Source organism: Ciona robusta, chromosome 7 (genome assembly GCF_009617815.1).
Source record: "Ciona robusta chromosome 7, ASM961781v2".
Classification (NCBI taxonomy): Eukaryota; Metazoa; Chordata; class Ascidiacea; order Phlebobranchia; family Cionidae; genus Ciona; species Ciona robusta.
The window spans coordinates 618235-631307 of NC_143241.1; the positions used below are offsets into that span (position 1 = coordinate 618235).

Consider the following 13073-nt stretch of genomic DNA (forward strand, 5'->3'; position numbering starts at 1 on the left):
ATCCACAAATGCTTGGACAGAAGTTTCCCATGTTCCTATCAAGATAGTAAAATAATTTCTAGTTATTTTTAGTAAAATAATTTCTAGTTATTTTTATGTATTTGTAAGTATAGTAGAGTTTTTTGCCTCTAGCTTTTTTGCTTATTGGTTGTTTTGTTATATGAATGAATGAATGTAACTTACTTTATCCTCGCGTGGCCGGAAAACGACAGTCGTTATAACACGGGTGTTAATACACCTCGTGCCAGCTTACGAGTTACCTTGTATGTTACTTTGTGGGTGATTATTTTTTTGGGATTTTTTTTATTTATTTTTTTTGTATGGCTGATAATTTTGACAACCCATTAGTGACCACTGGGTTGGAGCAATTGTCGTTAAGTGTCTTGCCCAAGGACACATACGCCCACAATGGTAGCAGCGACAGGCCTTGAACCCATTACCTAATTAATGGTTACAGGCAGGCGCGCTAACCACTACGCCACGGCGCCGGACATATAGAGATATCCATCGTTTGAATTAAACTTATGTTAATTCAGTTTATATTTTAATTTTCTATCACTGCAGTAAAATCAATGGTGCTGTTTTGTTTTTTTATTTGATTTTTTACACTTTGTCCAATTTTCCAAGATGGATAATATTTTCCAAGATGGATAATTTGAAAACTTTAAGTAAAATCAATGGTGCTGTTTTGTTTGTGTTTTTTTATTTGATTTTTTACACTTTGTCCAATTTCTAACCCAAGATGGATAATTTGAAAACTTAATTCAAGCATTGCGGTTTGTTGTTCAGCAAGACTGTTGTTCAATATCTGGATGCCCAAGCTCAATTGTTTCTAGCTTTTTCAGATCACTTAAGAAATCTCGTCATTATCTTCCACTGTCATACTTCACTGACATTATAACTTTCAATTGTAACTTTGGTACCTACTATACTAAAAACGGGATAAATCTAACATACAAATAAATAAATATACAATAAGCTACGAAGCAAGATTCAAAAATTTTCTGCGACCACAACACTACGTAGTATAAGGTCACTACTCAAGCGTACAATTTCGGTCGAAATGCGCCGGATAAATCCCGCTCTTTACAACCCTCATTGGTATAAATTGTCACATGCACCTTAATAAAAATTGTTTTACGAAATATCTTTTGATATACTAAAAAAACTAACCATTAGCAGTTTGCCAAACGCATTTTCAACAATATTGGAACCTCAATAAATGTAACTTACTTTATCGTCGCGTGGCTGGAAAACGACAGTCGTTATAACACACCTCGTGCCAGCTTACGAGTTACCATGTATGTTACTTTGTGGGTGACTTTTTTGTTTGGATTTTTTATTCTCTTTTTTATTTATGGCTGATAATTTAGACAACCCTTTAGTGACCACTGGGTTGGAGCAATTGCGCTTTAAGTGTCTTGCCCAAGGACACATACGCCCACAATGGTAGCAGCGACGAGCCTTGAACCCATTACCCGTGGGTTACAAGCAGGCGCGCTAACCACTATGCCACGGCGCCGGACATTGACCGTGTCACATGCACTTTAATTCCTAGATACCTATAAGCACCACCGAATAATTTGTCTTTATGCTGTGATCTTGTTGTAATCTGTTATCGTATCTGCTCACTAGTCGTCCATGCGAACGCATCAGTATTGATTTTAAGGGACCCGTAAGAGAGACTAATAAATATATCTTATAATTGTGGTTGACAAATACAGCCGTTTTCCATGAGTAACAGTAAATATTGTGTGTTTATCCAACTAATTTTGTTTACACAGTCACCGGGGAGCATCTTTTATGTCACAGGAACTAAAAGAATATTTCTTACCTCGCGAGGTATCTCAACAAGCCGGACCTCACCGTATCCCCCAACAGGCAACTCACAGTGCGAGCGTTGGAACCAGACGATATGGCCAACTATTTAACTTATGCTTAAGCCTGTTCGATATGACGATTATGCAACCTAACTTTTCTTTTCCCGTCAATATTATTTTGGTTGGGAAACTGTTTTCGTGTCTGCTAACTGTAGACATATCGCGCCTTGCGCGCTCTAAGCATTGACGCCGTGTGTCCTTTTCTTGTGCTAGACTTATCGTGCTGCAGTGTTCACTGTATTATAGTAATAGTATGCGAAAGTTGTTGTGTTGAGTATGAATGTAATAATTACGTTGTATATATTGTTCGTTTGCAGATGCAGTGCAATAAAGCCTAATTATTGAAGCTTGTAATTAGGCTACGACATATCTCTTCCAGTTATCTCCATCATCTAAGTTGGAAGGCTGTTGGTATGTCGAGTAGGCCACCTCTAACACATCTTAATTGAGACAAACTGGGTCAAAGTTTTTAGTTGGCACTGTCGGGTGGCTCCATCATTTTGATCTGTTCCTGGTTACAATTGCCAATACAAACATGATAAATCCAAAATTGAATCTTCGCAAGTTCATTCTTTCTTTGCGGGGACCACAGTGTAAAACAGACAATATTCTATCTTATTTGTATGCTATATTTCAACTAACCAACTCATTTTTTAACTTTAGGTGAAAAAGGTCGCAAAAAACTTATTAGACGCAATTCCATCAAAAAATCGTCTACAAAAATCGATCACCAAGGTCGCAAAAAACTTATTAGATGCAATTCCATCAAAAAATCGTCTACAAAAATCGATCACCACCGAACCCTACGGTGCCAAGAAGGATACTACTAAAACATGAACTTCCTAGGGTATAGTTGATGGCGCCCTCTATAACAGGCCTGGACACCGTTGGCGCCTCTCTCGAAACTGGAGGCGGATGGTTTTGCAGCGCTTGTACGAATTGTAGACAGTTTTTGTTGATTTTTTTTACGAATGATTGTGTTAGATAGTGTTTGCTTAGGATTTTATTAGTTATTACAGTATAAATGTTTTATTTTTTATTTAATTTACGCGTAATATGTGTTTACAAGTTGACAGAGGCGCTTGCTAGGCTAAATACCTGTGTTTAAGTAACGAACTGGTGTGAGATTTTCCAATCGCACCCATGAGGTAATCTAATACGATCATTAGGTTTTTTATTAAGCAGGACCTGTCGCCAGGAGCTCTATTCTACCTGCTCATAACAGTGTAAGACACTGTCTATCATTAGGTTTTTTTTAAAGCAGGACCTGTCGCCAGGAGTTCTGTTCTACCTGGCAAACCTGCTCATAACAGTGTAAGACACTGTCTATCATTAGGTTTTTATTAGGCAGGACCTGTTGCCAGAAGCTCTATTCTACCTGCTCATAACAGTGGACACTGTCTATCATTAGGTTTTTAATAAACAGGACCTGTCACCAAACTTAAGTTAGAAGCTTTTGTGCAGGTTCTTTACCTAAATCATCTATTCAAAAGAATGTTGCTAAGTATGTGACAGTGAGCATTATCCATATTGAAAGCATAGTAGTCACTCACAAGTTGAAAAATACTGCTGAGTGATTTTCTGCATACTTTGGATTTAACTTTGGAAAACATCACATAACAAAGTATAGCCCATTGGCAAGCCATATCATTTGGTAGTTGCAGGCCACTTCTGTTTAAACATTGTGTATATGAACCATATTTTTCATAATAATTGTAGGTATCATCCAGGTTTAGGTCATTATCTTTACGAACAATGTATCCAGAAATGTAAACTATAGCTTGAATTTCATCAAATGATACAGCTGATTCTTTTGCTGGCAAATCGTCAAACAATTCGATGTTCGAAGGAGACAACTTATAACTACACATTGTGCAACTGTGCCCACTGGAATGAGTCCCAATTGATGATATGTCAACATTCCGCTGCAATGCCAGTTTTGCTTTTATAATTGCATGCTTCTCAAGAACTTGCTGGGCCTGGGTGTTTATAAAATATGTCCCCCCGCAACCTTGTCTTAAGCTTTCCAAATGCCTTTTCTAATGGATCAGTGGAAAAGTGTCCAAGCAAAACAAAGTCATGTGTTGATTGTAAAAGAACTTTTGTGAGGGAAATGAAGCCATGACATGTATGATTAAAGCACTGCAAGTGTCACTCGACAGTTGCTTAACTCTGCTTCTACCAAAACTACTCATGCTTCTAACATCCTCTGCAAGCTTTGCCATTTCATTCAACCTACTGTCTTTGGATTTAACTTTGGAAAACATCACATAACAAAGTATAGCCCATTGGCAAGCCATATCATTTGGTAGTTGCAGGCCACTTCTGTTTAAACATTGTGTATATGAACCATATTTTTCATAATAATTGTAGGTATCATTCAGGTTTAGGTCATTATCTTTACGAACAATGTATCCAGAAATGTAAACTATAGCTTGAATTTCATCAAATGATACAGCTGATTCTTTTGCCGGCACAATGTATCCAGAAATGTAAACTATAGCTTGAATTTCATCAAATGATACAGCTGATTCTTTTGCCGGCAAATCGTCAAACAATTCGATGTCCGAAGGAGACAACTTATAACTACACATTGTGCAACTGTACCCACTGGAATGAGTCCCAATTGATGATATGTCAACATTCCGCTGTAATGCCAGTTTAGCTTTTATAATTGCACGCTTCTCAAGAACTTGCTGGGTGTTTATAAAATATGTCCCCCGCAACCTTGTCTTAAGCTTTCCAAATGCCTTCTCTAATGGATCAGTGGAAAAGTGTCCAAGCAAAACAAAGTCTTGTGTTGATTGTAAAAGAACTTTTGTGAGGGAAATGAAGCCATGACATGTATGATTAAAAGCACTGCAAGTGTCACTCGACAGTTGCTTAACTCTGCCTCTACCACAACTACTCATGCTTCTAACATCCTCTGCAAGCTTTGCCATTTCATTCAACCTACTGTCATCACATGAGCTCATAGCCGCTTTTCTTGGATCTCTGAACCTGTTGTGTATACCATGTTTTCTAACATTGACAACATTCCAAAAGTTGACAAACATTTTAAGAAAATTAATGGTGCCTATTTCCAATGCAACTATGGTTTCATCACAAAACACCCTTAAACATGTTTGAACATTTTGACGTTCAATGGGTCTGGGATAGACTGAAACATAATTTAGCTTTGACTGGGTGACTAATGAACCTTCCTCTGCTTTGAACAGTGACCTCAAATCAGACCACCTAGCAACACATTCCTCTCCTTTCTCATCCTTATACTGGATTTCTCCACACTTCAGTCAGCCAATTATTTCTTATACACTTCAACAAGTGAACGTAGTCAAGCAAAAGATGCATCTTTTTGTCCTTGGTAATCCAGGGCTTACCAGGAATCGTTTCAAACTTGTTGAAAAAAGCTTGGTTTACGCGATTGCCATCACATACAATTGCAATAACATTCATTTGGCATTTCTGAAGTTGCTCAATTAGAATGGTAATTTGGTGATATTGAAACTCTGCTGTTAACTTACACACTGGAATCATTTTGATCAAAAACTGTGGCCCTCCAAACATGCATTTCAACATTATGGCCAGGACTGTGCGAGCTAATTTATCTGGGTAATTTTGAGCTCTGCCAAAAACTGTTCCTCCATGATAAGAAAGAGCTGCTTTGACATATATCTCATCCACCAGTATAATCACATTTCTTTGCCTTGAATCCAATGATTTGCATATTTCAGCTAAGAATGCTAAGTCATCAGTATTGTTAATCTTGGAAGTCATTCTGGTTAGTGTTTTTGTACTGGGGAGCTTATGATCCTGTCTGAATTTTTCATATGTTGCTCTTGATGATGAAAAATAACTAAATGACCTGACAAGAGCCTCAACAGAATACACAGGCTTACCAACCGAATGAGCTGCTGTAATTGAATTTCTGTCACTTTCCTCAACATTGATAAGATAATTATTAACCGCTTCTGCTATTCTTGACCATCTGTCCAGTGTGTAAATTTTGTTAGCAGCCAAAGATGAAACTGAAATCCGAATGCCAAGATGAAAACATTTATAATGGAAATCCTTTAAAAGTTTGACGGCAAATAAAGGTACACCTGATACATATGTTTTAGACTGGATGATGACAAAACCATCACTTTCAAATAAAATTGTGGGAACAGGAAAGGTATATTTGTTCAAAGCTTTCACCAAGTCATTTGTATCAACAGGTAATTTGTCATGTTCTGTAAATTTATTAAGCTCGTCAACCACAACAACTCTCTGGCTTAACAAGGCTTTTTTTGTAGGTCTTGGTATGCTGGAAGTGGTAGGAATCAAAATTTTCGGAACACACATAAACACTGAAGGTGGAAATGCTGGACGATATCGGCCATAAAACAAAACTTTATCATAATCTTGTGGCCAGTGTCTTTCACAAACCACAGTATCTGGTCTATCTGGTATGTTATCCCTTGGAATGGCCTGCAGCCATCTAGACCTTTCTTGTTTATCTCGTGGTAAACGAAAAACTGGTGTTTTATCACCTGCATCATACCCACTTCAACAACCTGTCACACAACACTTTCTACCCATGATTTCTCAGTATATCTTTGGTATAAGCACTTTGCTACATGTGACCTGTTTTTCTCAGTATATCTTTGGTATAAGCACTTTGCTACATGTGACCTGTTTTTCTCAGTATATCTTTGGTATAAGCACTTTGCTACATGTGACCTGTTTTAAAACTGACATTAACATATGCAAACCACAAAAGCATTAATATTTCTTTTTAATTGATTCACTTTTTTATTGTACAAATGTAAAGTAAACATATTTTTAATTAGATTATTACCAAAATAAACTCATATGACAATTTCAAATTCATGGGACTTGTGCAAGTGAACAGTTTCAATAAGGGAAAAGTTATCCTTAACTTTGATTAGCATTTTGCCTCGACTGTGTTAATATGTCTTGTTATCCTACCCTAGATTATTACCAAAATAAACTCATATGACAATTTCAAATTCATGGGACTTGTGCAAGTGAACAGTTTCAATTAGGGAAAAGTTATCCTTAACTTTGATTAGCATTTTGCCTCGACTGTGTTAATATGTCTTGTTATCCTACCCAATACATCATTTCTCAATGTTTTTTTTGATAAAGCAGAACGGAGGCCCTTCCTTGAGATCAATATTAGGATTATAGGACAAAAAGGTAAAGCCACAACAAGCAAGCAAACTACCTAAATTAAAATATATGCTGTGTAGGTGTAGTAGTTCAGAGAAATTTGTTGTAACGTTTATGTGCCTTAATTTAGAACCAACAATATAGGCATAAGCACACATAACTATAATAAAATCTCGCACCAGTGGCCATTTGTTACTTAAACACAATTATTTAGCCTAGCAAGCGCTTCTGTCAACTTGTAAACACATATTACGCGTAAATTAAATAAAACATTTATACTGTAATAACTAATAAAATCCCAAGCAAACACTAATAAAATCCTAAGCAAACACTATCTAATGCGATCATTCGTAAAAAAAATCAACAAAAACTGTCTACAATTCGTACAAGCGCTGCAAAACCATCCGCCTCCAGTTTCGAGAGAGGCGCCGACGGTGTCCAGGCCTGTTATAGAGGGGAGGGCGCCATGGTACAGTTCTTTTATACAAATAGTTGCAGCTGCCAAAAAGTTTTACAAAAGTGAAATTTAGTTCTCAAGATGACAGATAGAGTATGTATACAAAACTTATTAAATATATTTAACTACACTGACATATTTTTGTTTCAGGTAACTTTCAGATACTGTACCACTGTAATTTCAAATTTAAACTTGAATATGTCACCATATCTACAGCATTAAATAGATTCTAAATAATATTTTATTAATAAAAATTGTTATTCAGTACTTTGTCAAGTCAGAAATAATATTATTGCATTTTTCCAAATTTTTCACTTTTAAAGGTTTTCGACATGAGGTTAAAGATGCAATAGTGGTTAGCTAATAAGGTGGTGGGGGAAGACTTTTCACTAGCACCCTAAATAAGGTGTAACTGACCATCCTGTTGCTGAGTATGTGAAAGTGAGGATTATTCTTTTTGAAACTGTAATGGTCACTTACACGTAAAAAAATATTGAAACTCTTTTACAAGCTTAGGCACTGGAATCATCTTGATCAAAATCTATGGCCCCAAAATGTATTTCAACATATTGCCAAAGCAGCAAGAAATAATCATAACAAAAGTTTTGTCCGTTCTTGCATTAGCGTACAGATTGCATAACTCGCCGTCTCGTTTATTCGACAAAATGACATCAATATCACAATACAGATAACAGTGAGAACATCAAGCATTACATGGACCGACTGCCTGCCCATACAGCACTGGAAAGGCTTATAAAATGGCAACACCTGAAAATGCAAGATGAGGCATTACACACGAAAAGAACATTATACAGCAAGGCGAAGTTTCTCCGCATTGGCGCATTGTTATACAGGGCCCATTTACAAGAAAAAATCAAGGCGGAACGCCGCATACAAATTATGCTGGACATATTCACATTATTGCATATTTCACCTAAGAATGTCAAGTATTCAGTAATTTTCAATCTTGGAAGTCATTCTGGTCGGTGTTTTTGCACTGGGGAGCTTATGTTATGATCCTCATTTTTTCATATGATGCTCTTGAAGATGAAAAATAATCAAATGAGTGAAAGACCCGACAAGTGCTCACCAGAATACACAAGCTTACCAACTAAATAAGCTGTTGCATTTGAACTTCTTCTGTATTATAGTCAGCACTCGAGGGAAACTTTGCATATATGGCTTGCTGCAATATTAAACATGATAATAAACTGCCTACCCTATGCTATTCTTGGCCATCTGTCCAGCCAAAGAAGAATTTAGAATTATAAAGCTACGATGAAAAATATTAATGATGGAAAATACTTTGAAACTTTGATGTCAAATAAAAGTACCCTGAATGTCTGGATAGTTGAAATGTATTTTCCTGGACTGGATAATTACAAATGAAATTAAGCAGGGAAGGAATATTGTTTAAACCGTTGGAATCAAACTTTTTGGGACACGCAATTTGTTGTTCCATGGAATGGACCGCAGTCATCTTAACCTCTATTGGTTACATGTGGTAAACAGAAAATTGGTGTTTTATCACCTGCATTAAACCCACTTGTACAACCTTTCACATAACAAGCCATACACATGATTTCTCACTAAATCTTGCATACACCGGCGCCGTGGCATAGTGGTTAGCGCGCCTACTTGGGTTCAAGGCTCGTCGCTGCTACCATTGTAGGCGTATGTGTCCTTGGGCAAGATGACACAAGGCTCGTCGCTGCTACCATTGTAGGCGTATGTGTCCTTGGGCAAGAAGACACTTAACGGCAATTGCTCCAACCCAGTGGTCACTAATGGGTTGTCCGAATTATCAGCCATACATAAAAAAAAATCCTTCCCCAAAAAATAATCACCCACGAAGTAACATACATGGTAACTCGTAAGCTGGCACGTGGTGTTAAACGACTGTCGTTTTCCAGCCACGCGAGGATAAGGTAAGTTACATACAAGAATTTTGTTAACAAAATGTATACATGTAACCTACCTTTACCTGATACAGACCACAATTTTTTTTTAATTTGACCCACCCTTTTATTGTACAAATGTAAATGTGTTTTTTAAAATTACAATTTTATCAAAAAATAAACTCCTATTACAATTTTTAAATTTATGTGAATTGGTGCAACAACAGTTTAAGAAGGGAAATTCAAAAGTTATCCTTTATTTTTGATTAGTTTTTTGACTGTGTCGATCTGTTCTGCTATCCTAATAACTAATACGTCATTTCTAAAGTTTTTTTTAATAAAGCAGAAATAGGCCTTTTTATAAGATCAATATTAGGATTATCAAACAAAAAAAAAGCAAAAAGTCAAAAAGGGGTTTTCAAAAGCAAGCAGGAGTGGTAGGTCTTGTAGTTCAGAGAATATAAACACTATCTAATGCGATAATCTGTCATATATTAACTCATCAAAACTGTCTACAATTCGTACAAGCGCTGCAAAACCATTCGCTTCCAGTTTCGAGAGAAGCGATGTCCTGTTATAGAGGGCGCCATGCTTTAGACAGATTTGGCTTACATGATATTTCCTTTAGGAGAGTTTATGCACACAAAATTAGAGTGGAAGATCCAACATATTTGCGGCGCGGCTTTTTCTCCGGCGTCGCGCCGCACTTTCTCGCTTTTTGTAGTTAAATTTGGGCGCGTAATTCAAGAGCGGGTTATAGCGTTATTTGAGGCATGTAGAAATATTAACAACCAGCTAAAGCAAAAAGTCAAAAAGGGGTTTTCAAAAGCAAGCAGGAGTGGTAGGTCTTGTAGTTCAGAGAATATAAACACTATCTAATGCGATAATCTGTCATATATTAACTCATCAAAACTGTCTACAATTCGTACAAGCGCTGCAAAACCATTCGCTTCCAGTTTCGAGAGAAGCGATGTCCTGTTATAGAGGGCGCCATGCTTTAGACAGATTTGGCTTACATGATATTTCCTTTAGGAGAGTTTATGCACACAAAATTAGAGTGGAAGATCCAACATATTTGCGGCGCGGCTTTTTCTCCGGCGTCGCGCCGCACTTTCTCGCTTTTTGTAGTTAAATTTGGGCGCGTAATTCAAGAGCGGGTTATAGCGTTATTTGAGGCATGTAGAAATATTAACAACCAGCTATCTGTTTAGTCCTCCTTCAAATACTACACACATTTTAGTTAAAGAGTTTTCATTCAAATTACACAAAACAATGAAAGTAACGACAGTCGTAACACGAGTTCCTTATTTCTGCAACAATATTCTTTGGGCTTTCTGAGGATTTTATTATTAAAATTTTTCTAATCACTTCAGCAGAAGCAATGTAGTCAGCAGAATACCTGTCACAAATAAGAGAAAAACGTAAACTTCTATTCCATACAGTGTTCTACATGCAGTAAATTAATTTGTTAAAGGTAAATTAGGTTCTGATTTAAAAATATACAAAATATATACAACTCTTATAAACGCACCACAAGTTTGATCCTTATTTTTTTAATACAGGACAAAGCCATAAAACCATCTATGACATGAGTCTCATCCAATCTAAAACAAATCGTTTCTTTTGGATTCACATGCTATAATTTAGAAAAAAGTATTGTTACCCATAAACACAATTAATTACGTTTTTCACATATGCTGCACACCTCTTCTAAGTTATCTAAAATACAATGGAATAAAACATGATCCATACTTGAAACATTAAAAATTTGTTGCGCTATGTTCATTCTTGTTTGCAAAATATTTGATGTATTAAACCACACATTTTTTTTCTGGAACCCAAAAAAGCCTCAGCAATCTAAAAAATTACATCAATTCTTGTTTAAGCAGTCAACATTTTGTTGCTCCTACGTATTTATTTTTTTACGACAATAAAATCCCAATGCATATAAACAGCAGTAAATTTTTGAATTGTATGTAAGTACATGTACATTTAAAATAAATAAAATGCATAGCGAACTTACAGGCCAGACCAAACGTACGCACCATGCAAAAAAACTAGAGGCCAAGAAGGCATTGTCTGTAACGTGACATTTTTATCACATGCATCTTCCAGAGAATTCTTTAAATATAAATATATATATATTTAAATATAAAAAAAAAATATAAATATATACAACTAATAACAATCTCTAAATACTTGCTATCCCCGCTGGTTTAAAATCCATCTAATAAAAATAGAAAGAAACTGTTTATTACACAGTGTAAGCATGGTGATATATATTAACTTCGAAAAATGAAATCGAGATAGTATCAATTAGGATAATTTTTTCTTGCTTTCTCTTTGGCTGCGAAGTGTAGAAGGTTTTTAAAAAGAATGTTTCATAAGAAAAGTGCATGAGATTTTGAAACGTTAAAATTATAGAAGTCTGAAATGTCTAAAGGGATGCTATACGAAGATTCGACAAGTGAGTGGTGCAACATGGCGAAATAAAACACCCATTGACAGACGCAATCACAAGGGATGGTTAAGCCACCACGAGTGGTGGTACGAGGCTTCTTAATGGTATTCTCTGTAGGCAGCAAGCTTGGTAAAATACCTCCGAACACACAGAGCATTTTTCGGACGAAACTTTCCATAGTTTTGATTTTTTCATAATCAACAGGCCAGTGCCTCTCACAAACAACAGTATCTGTTTTATCCGGTGTATTGTTTCGTGGTATAATGGATAACCAAAGCTTTTGCCCAGCTTTACTCCTTGGCAGTCTAAAATGTGCTTGCTTTATGCTTTCTGTTGTAATTGCCCTGCATCCTGTTACGCAACATTAAAACTTGATATACCTGCAATACACGCTGACAGATTATTGACTAACTCACAACCAGTTAGCTATAAATACTGTACGGACATTATAGCATTAAATTCAGAACACATTTTATAGTGTACCGCAGACTACCGGTATCTTAAACTCATTAAAGCAGTCCAAATAATCAAAACTTTCCAGCTTAACAACTTCTGCCTTGTTATTTGGACTATGCTACAAATAAAAATCTTGGCAATGGATAAATTTTGTGGAATTTGCCATAGGGTGGCGTAGGTCATAAATATAAACGCCCAAACAAGTTTTTAAATAAAAAAATTAACTTCGTATCGTGTTTTTTTAAATCGCATCATTTTATCTCGTTTTAACGTTTAACCAGCTAGAAATGTTGTATACACGACATTAAAAACCAAGAGTTTTTGCTCTATTAGTTTGTATTTGGGCAGGAAAAAACTACAATACGAACCATAGATACCACACCTAAACCACAGAAATAAAAAAAACGCGCAACTGCACAAAACTGTGATATATTCTTTTTTCTATTCACGTGGCCGCCAACTCCGTCCCCATTTCGCTTGATCTCCGTTGTAAAATACGCACATAGTATTTTTGGGAAGTTTTAGCTGTTTATTTTTTAAAAAACTACACCATTTATTCAAGTTTATTAGGTCAGTTTAGTTATTTAGTAGGTTAACGCTCACAGTTTACTCTTGTTTAGAAAATTTAGTTATTTAAAAAAATTAATTAAAAATCCTTTAGTTATTTAAAAAAATTAATTAAAAATCCTTAAGAAATAAGTATAGAAAATATTTGTTTTACCCTATAACTTTAAAATTTAGTTATT

The 13073-nt window shown here is 35.9% G+C and overlaps 2 protein-coding genes across 3 annotated transcripts in view; one reads left to right on the forward strand and one right to left on the reverse strand.

Annotated features, from left to right (window-relative positions):
- Positions 1–13073, forward strand: part of LOC149733229 (uncharacterized) — a 169264-nt gene that overhangs the window by 104558 nt on the left and 51633 nt on the right. The window lies entirely within an intron of this gene.
- LOC149733238 (uncharacterized) lies at positions 4966–6461 on the reverse strand. Its single transcript, XM_089880455.1, is given in 1 exon segment — positions 4966–6461. A coding segment is annotated over 1 exon segment (1314 nt). The 3' UTR covers positions 4966–5147.